Source organism: Takifugu rubripes, chromosome 15 (assembly GCF_901000725.2).
Source record: "Takifugu rubripes chromosome 15, fTakRub1.2, whole genome shotgun sequence".
NCBI lineage: Eukaryota > Metazoa > Chordata > Actinopteri > Tetraodontiformes > Tetraodontidae > Takifugu > Takifugu rubripes.
This window is the reverse complement of record NC_042299.1, coordinates 3,285,944-3,300,446: the sequence shown is the minus strand read 5'-3', so window position 1 is coordinate 3,300,446 and position 14,503 is coordinate 3,285,944. Positions and strand designations below refer to the sequence as shown.

General features: G+C 41.2%; 2 protein-coding genes across 6 annotated transcripts in view; both read right to left on the bottom strand.

Annotated features, from left to right (window-relative positions):
* Nucleotides 1-56: 56 nt before the first annotated feature.
* rps6kb1a (ribosomal protein S6 kinase b, polypeptide 1a) lies at nucleotides 57-9,112 on the bottom strand. Of its 4 annotated transcripts, none has more exons than XM_011611054.2 (15): nucleotides 7,927-9,112; nucleotides 6,986-7,040; nucleotides 6,749-6,869; nucleotides 6,510-6,578; nucleotides 5,808-5,955; nucleotides 5,647-5,704; nucleotides 5,055-5,155; nucleotides 3,796-3,886; nucleotides 3,585-3,675; nucleotides 3,373-3,480; nucleotides 3,223-3,285; nucleotides 3,039-3,116; nucleotides 2,843-2,950; nucleotides 2,169-2,281; nucleotides 57-1,760 (listed from the first exon to the last, which is right to left on the bottom strand). In XM_011611054.2, the coding sequence occupies exons 3-15, from the start codon at nucleotides 6,863-6,865 to the stop codon at nucleotides 1,493-1,495; spliced, it is 1,413 nt and encodes a 470-aa protein (XP_011609356.1). In that variant the 5' UTR covers nucleotides 6,866-6,869; nucleotides 6,986-7,040; nucleotides 7,927-9,112; the 3' UTR covers nucleotides 57-1,492. The 4 variants fall into 4 exon arrangements, with proteins under 4 accessions (XP_011609356.1, XP_011609355.1, XP_011609357.1 ...); XM_011611053.2 differs by having other exon boundaries at nucleotides 6,997-7,040; nucleotides 7,927-9,111; XM_011611055.2 differs by having other exon boundaries at nucleotides 6,749-6,834; nucleotides 6,997-7,040; nucleotides 7,927-9,111.
* A 4,064-nt stretch (nucleotides 9,113-13,176) lies between these two features.
* LOC105417428 (vacuole membrane protein 1-like) overlaps nucleotides 13,177-14,503 on the bottom strand; it is a 37,104-nt gene continuing 35,777 nt past the window's right edge. For both annotated transcript variants that reach the window (XM_029848826.1, XM_029848827.1), the window contains exon 4: nucleotides 13,177-13,894. In XM_029848826.1, coding sequence (XP_029704686.1) covers nucleotides 13,499-13,894 — 396 coding nt within the window. In that variant the 3' untranslated portion in view covers nucleotides 13,177-13,498. The remainder of the gene's footprint in view (nucleotides 13,895-14,503) is intronic.

The window sequence follows — 14,503 nt, the reverse complement described above, 5'->3', positions numbered from 1 at the left end:
TTCCATCAGTCTTCAATTATGGAATGAAAAACAGAACTAAGTCTGAGGTCACCATGACGCTTTGACATAATCCTTTTTCCATGTTTATTATGAAAATAAGATCAAATAAAAGGATCACATATTCTGCTGCCTTAGCTAAATAATACTACATAATAAATACATTGTTTGCATAGTGAGGATGATGCGCTAAAAACATAATGGCACATAAATTAAAAAATTACAGTAACAAGTTAAAGAAAAAGGATTTAAAAACCAAAAGATGCCCATTATAAAATGTGTTAAAGTATGACCAAATGAAAAAAATCAGCTATACGCAACAATGATCCCAGTAACAGCGTTATCCGGCTTTATCCAATTTAAACATCCTTATGACACAGCATCAATGTGAACACAAAGTATGGTCAAATATGAGGTTTGAGGAGAACACTAATAGAATAAAAAAATAAAACATCACATTCTGAATGTTGGGGTTGCTTGCAACCCTGAAAAAATAAAATCATTTGGTTCACTGACAGTGATTTTGGTCAATCCCTTAAATACAAAGTAGACTTCCTTTACATCTGTCACTCAATTTAAATAACCCACGTAAACCAGCATAATGACATGTTTAGTTCTACAATGAGACATCCCTCATTCACGTTATCAAGCCTGTAGCTGCACAAACATCCCAAATATAAGCACAAATGGGTGTCTGTACCTCCCTAAAACCTAACTGTTGATGTAAACACAAAAAACACAAGGAAAGCACCAAAACATGACCGCTGTGGTCACCAAAGTCAGCAAGGAATGCCTGAACAGATGAGTTCAGAATAACGCTGCAGAAATGAGAGCGTGAGTGAAGTGACACACGAGGAGGCCGTTAGAGTCCATTTACATTCAATCCAAACACAATTAACAGTGCTTCTGCACACATCTGCCTCCCAAAAACCTTCCAGGACAAGTAAAGCGGTGCCAGCATTCACCAGCAGTTCTGCTAGTGATGCCGTCAGCTACCATTTCATTTTAAAATTGGTCTTTTTATAGCTCAACGTGACCACAAATGCACTCTCCAGTGTAGAAGGCAATGTGTTGTTTCCTAAAACAGAAATGAAGCACATACCTGCGTTTAGAATGGAATTACTATCTAATAATTGTTGACACTAGAGTGTTAAATATAAAACATAGGTCCACCCTCAGTTCATGGAGTGCCGTCAACAACAAACAGAACAAAGTGATATTTTTCAGGGTTAAACCTAAAAAAAAGCACCAGTGAAGATAATGCCAATTGAGGAGACTGCCCCCCCTCAGATTCTCAGCATGGGCTGAGTAGTCCAGACCAACCAAGACCAAGAGGAGGCAAGGCCCTGCTGGAAAAGCTGGTAATCAGCATTGAAAGTGTCAGTCAATATTTAAAAGATCTACAATCTAGCTCTGTGAAACTAAATAATAAAAAGGCTGGAAATGCTGAAGGCAGGAACTTGATGAGTCCTAATGTCCGCGGAGAAGCCGAGCGTCATAAATTCATTCTCAGATGTTCTGGCCTCTTGGAGTTCATGGGGTAGACGTGCTTTTTGTACGGCGCAGTGCTGATGCCTGGAGGGTGCTTGATGGGAAGTGGTGCCGAGGCCTCGGAGGGGGTGGTGCCGCTGCTGCTCGTGTCCATTTGCTCAACGGTTGACACCTCCATGGGCTGTTCCACAGAGCACGGGGGTAGATGGGATGGGCAGGTGGTCAGTGCGGGCCCTCGGAGCCAGCAGTCCCCCCCGACAAACTTCACAGGACTGTGGAAGGAGGACGGGACATTTATCATTCTGAGCTAACCTCGTGGTTAGAAGGTTGACGATGTCGCCTCTTCGCTGTAACAACTGCTGTATCTCTGACATCAGACGACCATGCTGAAACAATCCCATTTCTAAGCAGTGTCCAGCCTGAAGTGGCCATTAACAGTTATTAAAAACACTACTTTGGGTATTTTTGCATCTTTACAAATTTTGATAAGTCAATTTAATGCACCCTCACAATTTCAGTTTTTGTAAATCCCATTTACTAGTACTGGAGAGACACGAGATGATGTCATGCAGATATAAAGGATTTACTGTTTCAATGGGTTTATGTAAGCCAAACTAGATCCAGCACAGGCTTCTGTTTCCCATCTGTCCGGAACAAAACCAAAATCAACATATCATTACCTCACAGGTGTTCTTGGGCTCCCAGGGAACTTCCGCAGTGAGCGAACTTTTGGCTCAAAAGAGAACTTCTCTTTGACATTTTCAAGCACAGACGGGGCTACGTAGGTGAAACCCTGGGGAAGCATTGGGGGACAGAAAAGGAAGCTTCCAAAAACAAGCCACAGCTGATGATGAGCAATGAAATGCTGAGTAAACCAAAACATGCAATGTGGTCAACAGTAATCGAAGCTTCCAGGAACAGAAATGAGACTAAACCAGATGGGATTCATTACTGAATTCTCGTAAGAACTACTTGTCAGGAGGAAATAACAACATTACACCAAGAGCTGAGGGGTGTACAATGAAGGCAGATTAGAGGGTTAGTGGGATATGACGAGTTTGAACTTTTCGCCGACACAAACGTGGCCATTTAACCCGACTTTGACTGCCATGGCAACCTATTCCGAACACATAACCTGAACCAGAGAGGAGGAGGACACGCCCTGAGGGTAGGACTGAAATGAGAACTTTCTTAAATAACTCTGATTATACATCATTAAATAAACACGTAGTCTCACAATTCACCCAACTGACACACTATAAATGAAGTGGAACTGAACTCAAACCCAAAACTGCAACCTTACACACTTAGCGTGAAGATGGAACCTCTAATGATACAACAGGGACATCGTTACCAGGAAGACTTGGTTGGCACTTTCGCTAAGCATGGAGTCGTCAGGGCTATCCACTGGAGTCTGGCTCGTGAACTTGGAGTCAAACTGACTGGCGTCATCGGCCGATTGCTGCCAAAACAAGTGGGTTAGTGAATCACCTGGCAAGTAAGGTCCCAGAGGAAGCTGCTGTGTACAAGAAATACATTTAAAGAATTACCAGGAAAGGCTTAAATGGAGGCTCGACTTTGTGAGCAAGGAGGTCATCCCAGTTTATGTGCCGGAAGAATGGGTGGGCCTTGGAAACAGAACATTGGTTTGATGACAGCTGAATGATGACCTAAAATCACTGACGGAATAACAGGCAATGGACTCGTGACTTTAGCATTCATTAAGGTATCGACCTGAACTTCAGCAGCATCTCCTGGACCAGCCCCGAGTCGCAGTGAGGCGTTTCTCTTTAGCAGCTTTCAAAAATATGGAAAAGAAAATCTGATCAATCACTTTAAATGACTACTTCAGTTCAACGGTTCACAGTGGCTGGTTCAGGCTACCTTTTTCAGAAGGTCCCTGGCTTCTTGTGTGAGGTATGGAGGGAGGCTGAGTTTGCATTTCAGGATTTTGTCAATGGTCTTCTTGCGGTTTTCCCCGGTGAACGGAGGCTACGATAAAGCAGAAACAAGACTCGCTAAACTGTAGAAATGCTTCCAACCAAAACATTTTAAACGTGTAATGCAGTGAAACAGAAGTTCGAGTGAATACATACTGCTCCTGTCAGCATGTCATACATGAGAGCTCCCAAACTCCACCAGTCCACTGCTCGGTTATGTCCACTCCGCATCAGGATCTCTGGAGCCCTGGGGGAAACCGGTAAAGACATCATCTAGTGGATCTCCTTCATCACTGAGGAGGTGTGTTTGGTGAGAGCAGCAATAACAGTGACTCTCCCATAAAGGGGCAGGATTTTTGGCACATACATGTATTCAATGGTGCCGCAGAAGGTGTGAGTGACAGTTCCATCATGGATGGACTCTTTGCATAGACCAAAGTCTGTTAACTTCACATGTCCTAAAAAGGAGAGAAGGGAAAGAGAAAAGACACTGATGAAGCTAAATAAATAAATGACAATTTTACTGACTAACGGAAAGAAAAAACAATGAATGGTACGTAATTACACCTTACACCTCACCAGCCCAATAGACCGCTCCGCTCTCAGAATTCTGGTCTACTTGTGGTTCCCAGAGTCTCTTGGAGTAGAATAGGGGGCCGAGCATTTAGCTACCAGGCCCCCCTGCTATGGAACCATCTCCCTGTACAGGTACGGGAGGCTGACTCCATCGCTACTTTTAAGATCAGACTCAAAACCTACCTCTTTGAAATAGCTTATTGTTACTAATTCTGTAGTTCCAGTTACTATCATAGACAGACAAATTATCATACTTAGGGGGTCGTCTAATCATTAGGTTAACATCTTAGCTATGCTGTTATAGGCCAAGGCTGCCGGGGTCCAGAAACATGATCACCTGACAGGCCTCTGTCACCCCACTGGGTCATGGTTTCCTCTCCTCTTCCTCATCAAGCAGACTAGTTATGCTGATTCTTTTGTAGTTTTTCTGCTTCTCCCCCCCCCCGCTTCCCCCTTCTGTATTCATTTACAGGTATCGCCGCCTTCGGAGCTGCATGATGACCTCCGGCCCCGCTGACCCACTCGGCCGGCGGCTTGCATAAATAGTGTATTTTTGTATGTGTTTCTGTGCTCTGCGCCCGTCATCTCCTCTCCTCTCCTCTCCATTCTATCCTCCTCCTGTCCTCCCCCTTCCCCTCTCTCTCTACCCAGCCGGCCATCAGCAGGAGGGTCCCCCTACATGAGCCTGGTCCTGCTCAAGGTTTCTTCCTGTTAAAGGGGAGTTTTTCCTGCCACTGTTGCTTGTCTGGGGTCAGGCCCTGGGATTCTGGAAAGCGCCTTGAAACAATTTTGATTGTAAAAGACGCTCTATAAATAAAGATTGATTTGATTTGAATTAACTTCTATATTTTATATCCATATTTCCTCTCTCACTTTACTTTTCATATTTTCATCTGACGTTTACCACTGCGGGATCAATATTAGGTTTATTTTATCTTAATAACAGTCGCAGTGTATCAGTCATTAGTCTTTGTTCAATACGGTTTCAGGTTTTGTCCCAACAAATGCTGTGTAACAAAAGACAGGAGACATTCAAACACACATTATTACCAATGTTGTTCAGCATGATGTTCTCAGGCTTCAGGTCTCGGTAGATGATGCCTTTCTGGTGCAGGTGACCCAGTGCCATTGAGATCTCAGCCAGATAGAAACTAGCAACAGTTAAAAAAAGAAAAGAAAAGCAAGCTCAAAGTCCTGTAGTCGACAAGATTTTCCCCTGCTTCTCTGATAGTGGCATTTGGAATCTTACTGGCCCTTATTTGTTTCAGCAGTTTAGTTCAGGTAGTCAGCATGTACATCTCCAGGCTGTGTTTAGAAAACACAACAGCACCCAAAAATACTCGACTGCTCTAAGCACCACTGCGATTTTGACTTTCTTCTTCTAGAATAAGATAAGCACTGGGACTCAATCATGGGCTGAACAAAATAATCCTCAGCACTGTACATTAGCTTTCAATGTTACTAACTCGCAATCGGGACATCGTGCTCAGGTAACAATAACGGACACTTTCTTTATTTATTTCTTATTTTGTCAAACCTACTTTAATTGGAACACTTTTGAGATTTTTGTCCAAAAAAAACCAAAAAAAAAACCCACATCAACATATAAATTACTGTCACATCAATAATTCAGTAAACTCACCATGCTGTGTCCTCCATGAAGATGCCCTCTCGTTCCAGCTGCATGAACAGCTCTCCACCTATACTCACATATCAATTATCATTTGACTTAATTGATTAGTAAAAACCAAATTTGAATAACCTGATTGTGCAAGAATGTAGCATTGCCATTGGATATCTCACCGCTCAAATACTCCAGGATAAGATACAACTTTCCACCTGTCTGAAAGGCATAGATGAGGTCCACTATGAAGGGATGCTTCACCTCCTCCAGAATGTTCCTCTCAGCTTTGGTGTGTGCTGTGTCCTTGGCATTACGCACAATCATGGCCTGGCAGGATTCAGAAGAACTTAATGGGTACATTTTTCAACAGCAGCTTCAGAAGCACCCAGTGAAGCAGGACACCAGGATGGGAGCGACAGTCCTTTCCATGAAGACAATAAACACTCAGACCACAAGACTTGGGGAACATGAGCTGGCTCTGTCAGGCAGATCCAGACAGCACGTCTTTGCTAGCTGCAGAAAAGGTCAAGCCCAACAGAACCAGCAGGTCTGAGGTTTCGTGCCGAAGAAAAGCTCAAACTATCATTTTTGGTGGTCAACCCACAGTTTCTGGCTTCATAACTGAATTTAGCTGTATGGCCTCACAAGAGACACACAGTGACCGTCAGCAAATGTGAAACTCGACACACAGTTAAACTGCGGCGGGCAGCCGCAAGTTTGCTTTGTTGGCTTTCCAAGATATTACATGCAACAGATGGGGTTATGCAAAAACACAACCATCAGTTCTCATGTGCGTCTAAAACACTGAATAAGCAAAAATATGTCAATACATCAAACCTTAATATTTAAACCATTAGACAAATAATTGCACATTAACTCACCTTTTTCAAAACTTTCATTGCAAATATCTTCCCAGATGTGGCACCTGATACCTTCCTAACCTGAAACACCTGCAGAAATTGTAGGTCCATTTAATTTAATGACATTTAAAAGTTACGGCCCAACTGTTTTTATTCAAATATACATTATTGAACCACTCTGTTCAAAGATGGGTGCATTATAACTCATGGATGGCAGAGAATTAAATCCACTTTGAGTTTATTATGGGTGAGAATTTTACCTTCCCATAGCCGCCTTTCCCCAAAACCTTTAACAGCTCAAAGCATTCGGGCCTGATCTGCTCTTTTCCTTTGTTCACGCTGTTCTCTGAAATTTCAAACTTCTCACAATCATCCATGTTACTGGCAAAACAAAATAAACCATGAAGAATATTAGAACATGGAGCGCAGAGCTTGATGGCATCTGATGCTCAGTGTGACTACATTTATGCTAAAAGACACTGAAAATAATACTTTACCTTATACTTACAATTCAAAACTGCCACACTGGTCCATATATTCATTAAGTTGGCCCTAAAAATGGGGGGGAGAGACGCGGTAGAACGTTAAAAACTGCGCATGCGCGGTTATCATTCTGTAAAGATTCGCTAACTTTCAAGCATACGAGTTTTGACAAAGTTTGTTGTGTTTTAAATACTTTTTTCAACAGTCGTAAGTTTAAGCGGGTCTTGGTCAAGTCTACATTTATAATAGTGATCAGAAAACAAAACTCCGCTGTTTTAATATCGCTGCGGGGGGTTCGGAAGGTTAGAAAGCGCTCATATGTTGACGGTGGCTGATATTTAATTTATCTCTCGGTCCTTTCTATGACAGTTCGTTTATATCAGACCTAAGAGCAGTTTAATTAATATTTCAGTTTGTTTGAGGAATATGAGAGGAAAGTCGACGCAGATTGATACCGCTATCAGACATGTAGCCCATCGGGGATAACTTCCGGTGGATGCGGGCTATTTTGGCGAGATTTAACGTTCGGTTTCTGTCCATTTTCCAGGATATTTTGAGAGAAGAGCACCCTCACCGGTGCGGAGCGTGTTTATCTAGGCGAGGGCATCTTTAATGGTTGTCGATTCAACTGTGATCAGATTAACCCGCGAACGAATCTCTGATCCGCTTTCAGCGTTTCGGGTTGTCGTTACGAGCGCCACGAAGCTCCGGGGGTCGAAATAGTTTATCAGACTTTTGCGCAACATTCCGAATGGAGACAAGATGTTTTTATTCACTTAAATACAATGAGATGCTTGTTTAAAACGTAGTTTCCAATTCCGCGGGAATGGTGTGGAAGGAGCTGTCCGATATTGGATGCCGCATCCCTTATAGCGACACAGGCCTTTAAGTGAACTGAAGCGCGTGCTACCGGGCTAAGCGCGCCTACATTAGCCCGGCGCTAGCTTAAACTCACCCCGTCATCTAGGTCGTCGTCAGAGACGTTCTCCGGTTGATCCAAATCGATGTCGAAAATTCCAGCCATGGCCGACGCACCTCAGTCAATGTTTGGTCAGAAAACACAACTCCGCTTTCCCGCTTTATGGGCGATCCATCCTCACTAAGCCGGGGGAACACAGCCAGCATGGGCTAACGCCGGAGCTAACCACAACAACACGGTGGGGAGAAGCCTCTAGTGTCGGCCAGCGGCATCTTCTCACTCTGACCCTGGCTGGAGAAAGAAGTCATCAAGTAATCATTGTAAAAGAGCAACGGGATTTAAAACATTTACAATAAAAAAAATCTCTTTTTGGAGTTACAAATCTGGAAAACTGCTCCTACACCAGAAAACTAAGTCAGACAGAAGACGTGGCGTTAAATAAACATCTACCTATTTAAATGTAAGATGACAGGCCAACTTAATGTTTAAGAAAAAAGGTTTTTATTTCAACCTTTAACTTAATTTTTATTGAGATACAGTTTTGTTGTACATTTAAGTATAAATTTGATCAATCCTTCGGGTACAATGCATTTTAATTGAATCGTTTTGAATAGTTTTTTTTAATTATATTCAAGTGCTGTTGTAATGTTTAAAATATGTTTCTAATGTTTGAAGTAGCTGACAATATTAATAAAAAATATATACTTTTACGTAAAAACCCTTGTTGGTTATGTGCAAACCTGAGCTAAAAAAAATGCTCTATTTTGATGTTGGCCATGCTGGTAGAAGTAATTTTTGAGGTGGTACTTGAAGAAACAAATAGGGCAGATGTAAAGTCCACAAATGTCAAAGTTTCTCTATTTATTAACGAAAGCAGACATTCTATTAGTCTACTGTTTTATGGAATCACCATGGCAACTCATTCTCCTTGTCAGCTGTACCTGTATGTTCTCCTTGGTCCTCCTCTTGGTTCTCTGGCATGGACAGGACCCCTATCTTTAGCATCCCTCCACTCATTCCTTCATTTGTATACGTCCAAACTGTTTTAGTCTTTGTCTTGGCCTCATGCTGAATTTGTAAAATGATGAAAAATAAAAGGCTGCGCAGAAAAGCATTCTTCCATATTTCATTTAAAACTGGTGACTTCACAGTTCACGCAAGCAGCCAAATCCAAACTGAAAAAGTCAAAGTTCTGTTTCATTTAGAGCTACCAGATTATGAGATCATTATTATAATTTGCTTGATCTGGTTTCTTTATGCTAGAACACAGATATAATCTGGTAACCCAGATGTGGTTATTGTGTTGATAGTTGTGTGATGGACTAGGTCTTGTTACCCTTTTTAGGCTCCTTAGTTTAGGAGAAAAATCTCCTTTCTTCCCAGAAAATAAAAATGTCATCACTGCAACAGAACATGCGTCATCACCGATACTTTGTTGTTTTACCAAATTGTTTTTACTGTTATGCCAGGAAGAAAAATTGAATTAGTTAAGACCACAACCAAAATTATACACCATAAGAATAATAGAAACTTCTTGAAAAACATTTTCATTTTTTGTTGGTAGACTGAGCAGCAATAGGCATTTGTTGTAATGAAAAAAAAGACATTTTTATAATCATAATTTAACTTGTGATTAATTTAATAAATTGCTTCTGTTCATAAATGTTTTAACCCAATCTGGGGAGCCACGCCCGTCTATCTCCAGTAGAGGGCAGCAGATAAAAAGAAACATTCCATAATACTTTTCATAATAATTATATATGTATATATATGTGTGTGTGTGTATATACACACACACACACACTATTGTATCCATTGGTAGGTGGAATGACTAAACACTATTTTCAGTGATACATAGTATATTCATTCTCATATAGTTGAACTTCAATTACAAATTAAATTGTCACAAGTTCTGAATAAAGTTAGCGACAGACTTTATAGACTGGCCTATTATAAAAACTAAATATTCTGCTTAACAGAAGGTCTCACCACCTGATTAATAAGATTATTTTTCTTTATTCACTGGATCTTAATTCACTGGACCCTGGTCCTCCTCACACTAATGTTGGACTGACATTCCAGGAAAGACGCTTGTGTATCTATATACATTCTGCATGGTTGGGCTCATGTCTGAAATGGCAGAGAAGTGGAGGGTTCTCAGTTCAAACCCCAATGCATAGTACACATGGGAGGTGTTCTGGGAGTCAGGACACCTTCAGAGCACTGGCGAGATGCCCTTGAGCAGGCTACCCAACCCTGAAATGCCCTGTGATGAGCTGGAGAATTGTTCAGGGGTGGACCCAGCTTTAGCACATATGCAGCTGGGAGAGGCTCCAGCATCACCCCCCTGACCCCGAAAGGGATCAAGCAGTCAAGAAAATAAGAGAGAGAAATCCAGAATTCTTTGCAGGGTTGGTGCAATAATTTGAGGTGGTGAATGTATTAAACTAATGAAAGTTATTGGGATTTCTTTTTTTCTGTAGTATGGCTGATAAGAGATGGCTCAGCAGAATGTCCCAGCTGCATAATGACAGGAATACAGGCTTTCAGTTTTATGGATTAGAGATGGAACTGTAGATTTTTGTCTTAATCCAACATTTTAAAATGGGTCTGTACATGTCACACATATGCGTGTTTGCATATGTGATATGTTTGTGGAGGGAGGGCGACCGAGCGCTCCACCGGCTCGGAAAGGACCTCCTGTGGCTCAGTGGTTCTGCCTCAATCCCAGCAAATAGTTTGTTCTTGTTGATTGCTCTCTGATGAAATCCAGCTGCCGTCAATCACCAAAGATCTTTTCTGTGTTTTCTGTTTCATTTGACTTGGTTCTGTTTATAAAAGAGCAGAGGAGACAATGATGGAGAGTTGTATGGCTCTTTTGTGGGTCTCCGTGATGACTTGAGGTCGGTGTTGAGTTCATTCCCTCGCTCCCCTGATCTTCTAAATGCTGTTTTCTCATCTCTCTAAACCAGCAGGAAAGGCCAGTCTTGGAGACTACCTTCATTTTGTAGTCGATGTCTTCACTTTTTATATTTTACATCATATTTCCAAAATAACCTTTGCCTAAATGCTTCTGAATGCAGTTCACCCCTGATCTAATAAAACCTGATCACATTTTGATTAAAATACTTGAGGTTTCACAGTGTTTTCACATAAACCTGCCACAATAATTCGACATATGAAAATATATCACTCTTAGTTATGAAAACATTACACAATAACACAAATACTATTGTAACAATGCAAGTAATATTATTATTATTATTATAAGAACAACTGGGTGAATAGAAACAAGTATTTGGGTGGTGCAGTCTTAATGTAAATGAAAAGTAATAAAAAATATGCATGCTGCCCTTTAAAAGGGTCTGGATAAGTTACTAAAGCACTAAAAACAAATCTTTTGAGGGACCATCACCTCAGAGAAACCAGACAGCACAGTGTGTTTGCTGTGCAGTCTGGTGTGGATGTGTCTGGCTGTGTGTGCTCTTTGTGGTTCTTTGCAGTACACTGATGGGCACGCTGCATACAACCACACTGCATGGAGTAAACAGGCTTCATGCAGTGAACAAGACTAAAATTAACACTGACTGCCATGCTGAAAATGTGGAGATCATAAATATGGTTTTGATGTCAGTACACCGAGGAGAGACTGCATCGGGATTTAGTGACGACTGGGGAGACATTTATGTTAAATATCAGAGCTAAAATATCTGTTGGGAAAAGCTGATCTCAAGTGGTCCTTCACTGGTGGTGGTTCAGTTTATTGGTTTATTTGCTTTGTTTTTTTATTTTTGTATTACTTTTATGTTAAAAGTTAAAAATGATAAAAAAATAAATACATATAAATTGCCCTTCAACTTGTTTTTTTACTCTTTGGTGGAATTGAATACATCACAAACTGTCTTCATCAATGCACAACTGTACATTTTGTTCACCAGAGTTCCATTTTCACATTCCTCCTCATGATGGATTTTAGACCACACGTATAAGTCATCTACCAGTATTGTGGTGGCACAAATGTCTTGCATAAAGCTAGAGGATGCTCTGGTACAGAACTGTCTTGTGCTTCCTCCACCCACAGAACAGCTCGTTCTCCATGCGAAAAATGTAGTTATCAGTTTTGGTCATTCATAAAAGAGCTATATTTATTCTCATGATCACATTGTTTATGTGCACCAGCATTTCCGGAGAATTTCAATATTCTCTCCTTTAGTTGAACGGGCATGTCAGACGTTACTCAGGTCCAGGGCCCATGCAAGGCAGTGACGTTGATATTTGTAAGACGGTAGCATGACACAGATACCTGCAATGACATGTACTGCAAAGCTGGCCTCAAACTATAATCATTGCCTGAGGACAAAGTTTTATGTGGAGGAGTCCATGCTTTCACATTTCAAGCATTCTAAGCTCTGACTCAGTGACATCTTGTCACGTCAGAGGGGTGTGTTATTTCTGTTCCAAGCGTTCTTTTTTGTCTGAATATTTTTTCAGTCAGTCATCTTGCAGAGTCATATTTTAAAGCTTCAGCCCATTTACCTCTCACCTGAATGACAGACATTCCTGGGAGACAGAAAGCAGGAGAGATGAAGGCACAGGCGCAAATGCAGCATCCACCCCGTGTTATGACATGTAGACCCACAAAAGGGGTTTTCTCTATAAGATGAATGGAGAACAAATCAATGCTGTGATTTCACTTCAACAGCCCAAAACGCATCCTTCAACTGTCTCAGAGGAGTAATAAATATGTGGGACGGATTGAAGAGAATTTGTTAAAAAGCTACTATGTACGCGTACACGTGTGTGTGTTTTGCCTCATACTGCCAGAAAAAATAGATGATCCTGACTGAATGCGCTCTTTTAACATCCCCACATATTTACTCTTGGCTCTTCTAAGAACCAGTCTGTTTTTAAGTGGACAAATAATATGATGCTACTTAAATAATCAAACGTTTCTCATTTTGTTGTGCAACAGGTAAGAAAATGTCTTATTTCATCTAAAAGTTTGCAACAGGAATACAACTGTGCACATGAAGAGCGACATAATACACTCTGAGATAAATGTAATGCTGTGAAAATCCTGTTTTTATTCTTGATTAGCTTTATCAGCACTGCCACAGAGGGGTTTTTTGGTTTGTTATCTAACAGGATTATACAAAAACGCGGGGATTTCAATGTCGCTTGGTGTGTGAATTGGAAACATTCCAAAGAAACACTTCCAACAAAAAAGTGCATTCAAATTTCAAATCATCTTAGAATAAAAATAAATATTCGGTTCATCTTTCTTTCTCTTGTTTAGTTTTCTTTTTCTAAAAAACGATACTGTGTTTAACCCTCAGTGTCTCACATGAAAGTCGTGCTTCTGCAACCTTTGTTCTGGCTGCTCACTCTTCTGTGGCCTGATGTGACCTTCTGACTGCTCCTTCCATAAACAATGGAGCTTAATAAGATTTTGAATTAAGGAAAGAAAAAGAATTCACAAGCTCAGCATAATTTAATGAGATGGGTGCGAAAGGAACAAAGTGGATAACCAAATGTAGAGTGAGCTCTCTGGGTGGCTGGGTTGAGGAGAAATTCAGCAATATTTCAGCATCTGTCAGTGGTTAAACTGCTAATAGGAAGGTGGTGTGTGTCTGCATGTGTGTGTGTGTGTGTGGGGGGGGGGGGGGATAAGTGGGTGGGTGGTGGCAGCACACTTAAGCAGTACCCCTGGATTCGGTGGTTCAATGTAGTGAATGTAGAGAGAAAAAGAGGAGGGATAAAGCCAGTACGATGATTTGAATGTCACCCCCACCAGCCTGTTTGAACAGGCAGGATTTGCATGTTGGGTTTCCAGCCAGAGCCGCAGGGCAGGGTGAGGAGGTGGGTGGGTGGAAGTAGTCATCTTCATGGTGCTCAGGGTGTGGCTGTCTTTGGAAAATTGCAAAAACGCAGGGTCTCTTAGTGCGGCCCACAGATCTGACCTCATTACATCACCAGGTGTGCGCACAGACACCAGCGCCAGATTCTGATAAGAAAAAAAACATAAAGGAATCACACCAGAAACCAATATAAAATAGCCTTCAAGATATGTTTCTGGCTGGTTCATGTATGAATTGATATATATAATAGATATTTTCTCAAAATTCATTGTATATTGGATATATCATATATGGATATATTGGAAGATCATTTTGTGCAGTAGTTGCAGATTAAGATGCAGAGGCTTGAAATGGAAGTTGAACCAGCGATAATGTCAGCGTATAAACTGTAAATTGATCCACTTGGATGTGAAATATTGGATTGTGAAATCAGGCTTCTGAAGGAACCTGGTATCTTTGAAAGTGTGTTCAGGACCCACACATGACAAACTCAACATGACAAATTCTGTTTTTATCAGATTTTATTGATAGTGACAGCAAATACAGTAACCAAACATTCACATGTGAGATAACCCAGACAACTGTTAGGTAAGATATACAGATGCATACTGAAAAATAAACATTTAGTCTAACACACACACACACACACACACACACACACACACACACACACACACACACACACACACACACACACACACAGACTCTCTCTCAGTACGGACAGGCATGCCAAAAGGGAGCCCCTTTATGGAACA

Excerpts from the sequence above, each read along its gene's own strand:
- rps6kb1a (XM_011611053.2), bottom strand. The coding sequence starts at position 7,995 with ATGGCTGGAATTTTCGACATCGATTTGGATCAACCGGAGAACGTCTCT. Across the intron at positions 7,041-7,926 it reads ACGACGACCTAGATGACGGG|GGCCAACTTAATGAATATAT; the intron begins GTGAGTTTAAGC and ends CCCCATTTTTAG. Across the intron at positions 6,870-6,996 it reads CAGTGTGGCAGTTTTGAATT|TAACATGGATGATTGTGAGA; the intron begins GTAAGTATAAGG and ends TTGTTTTGCCAG.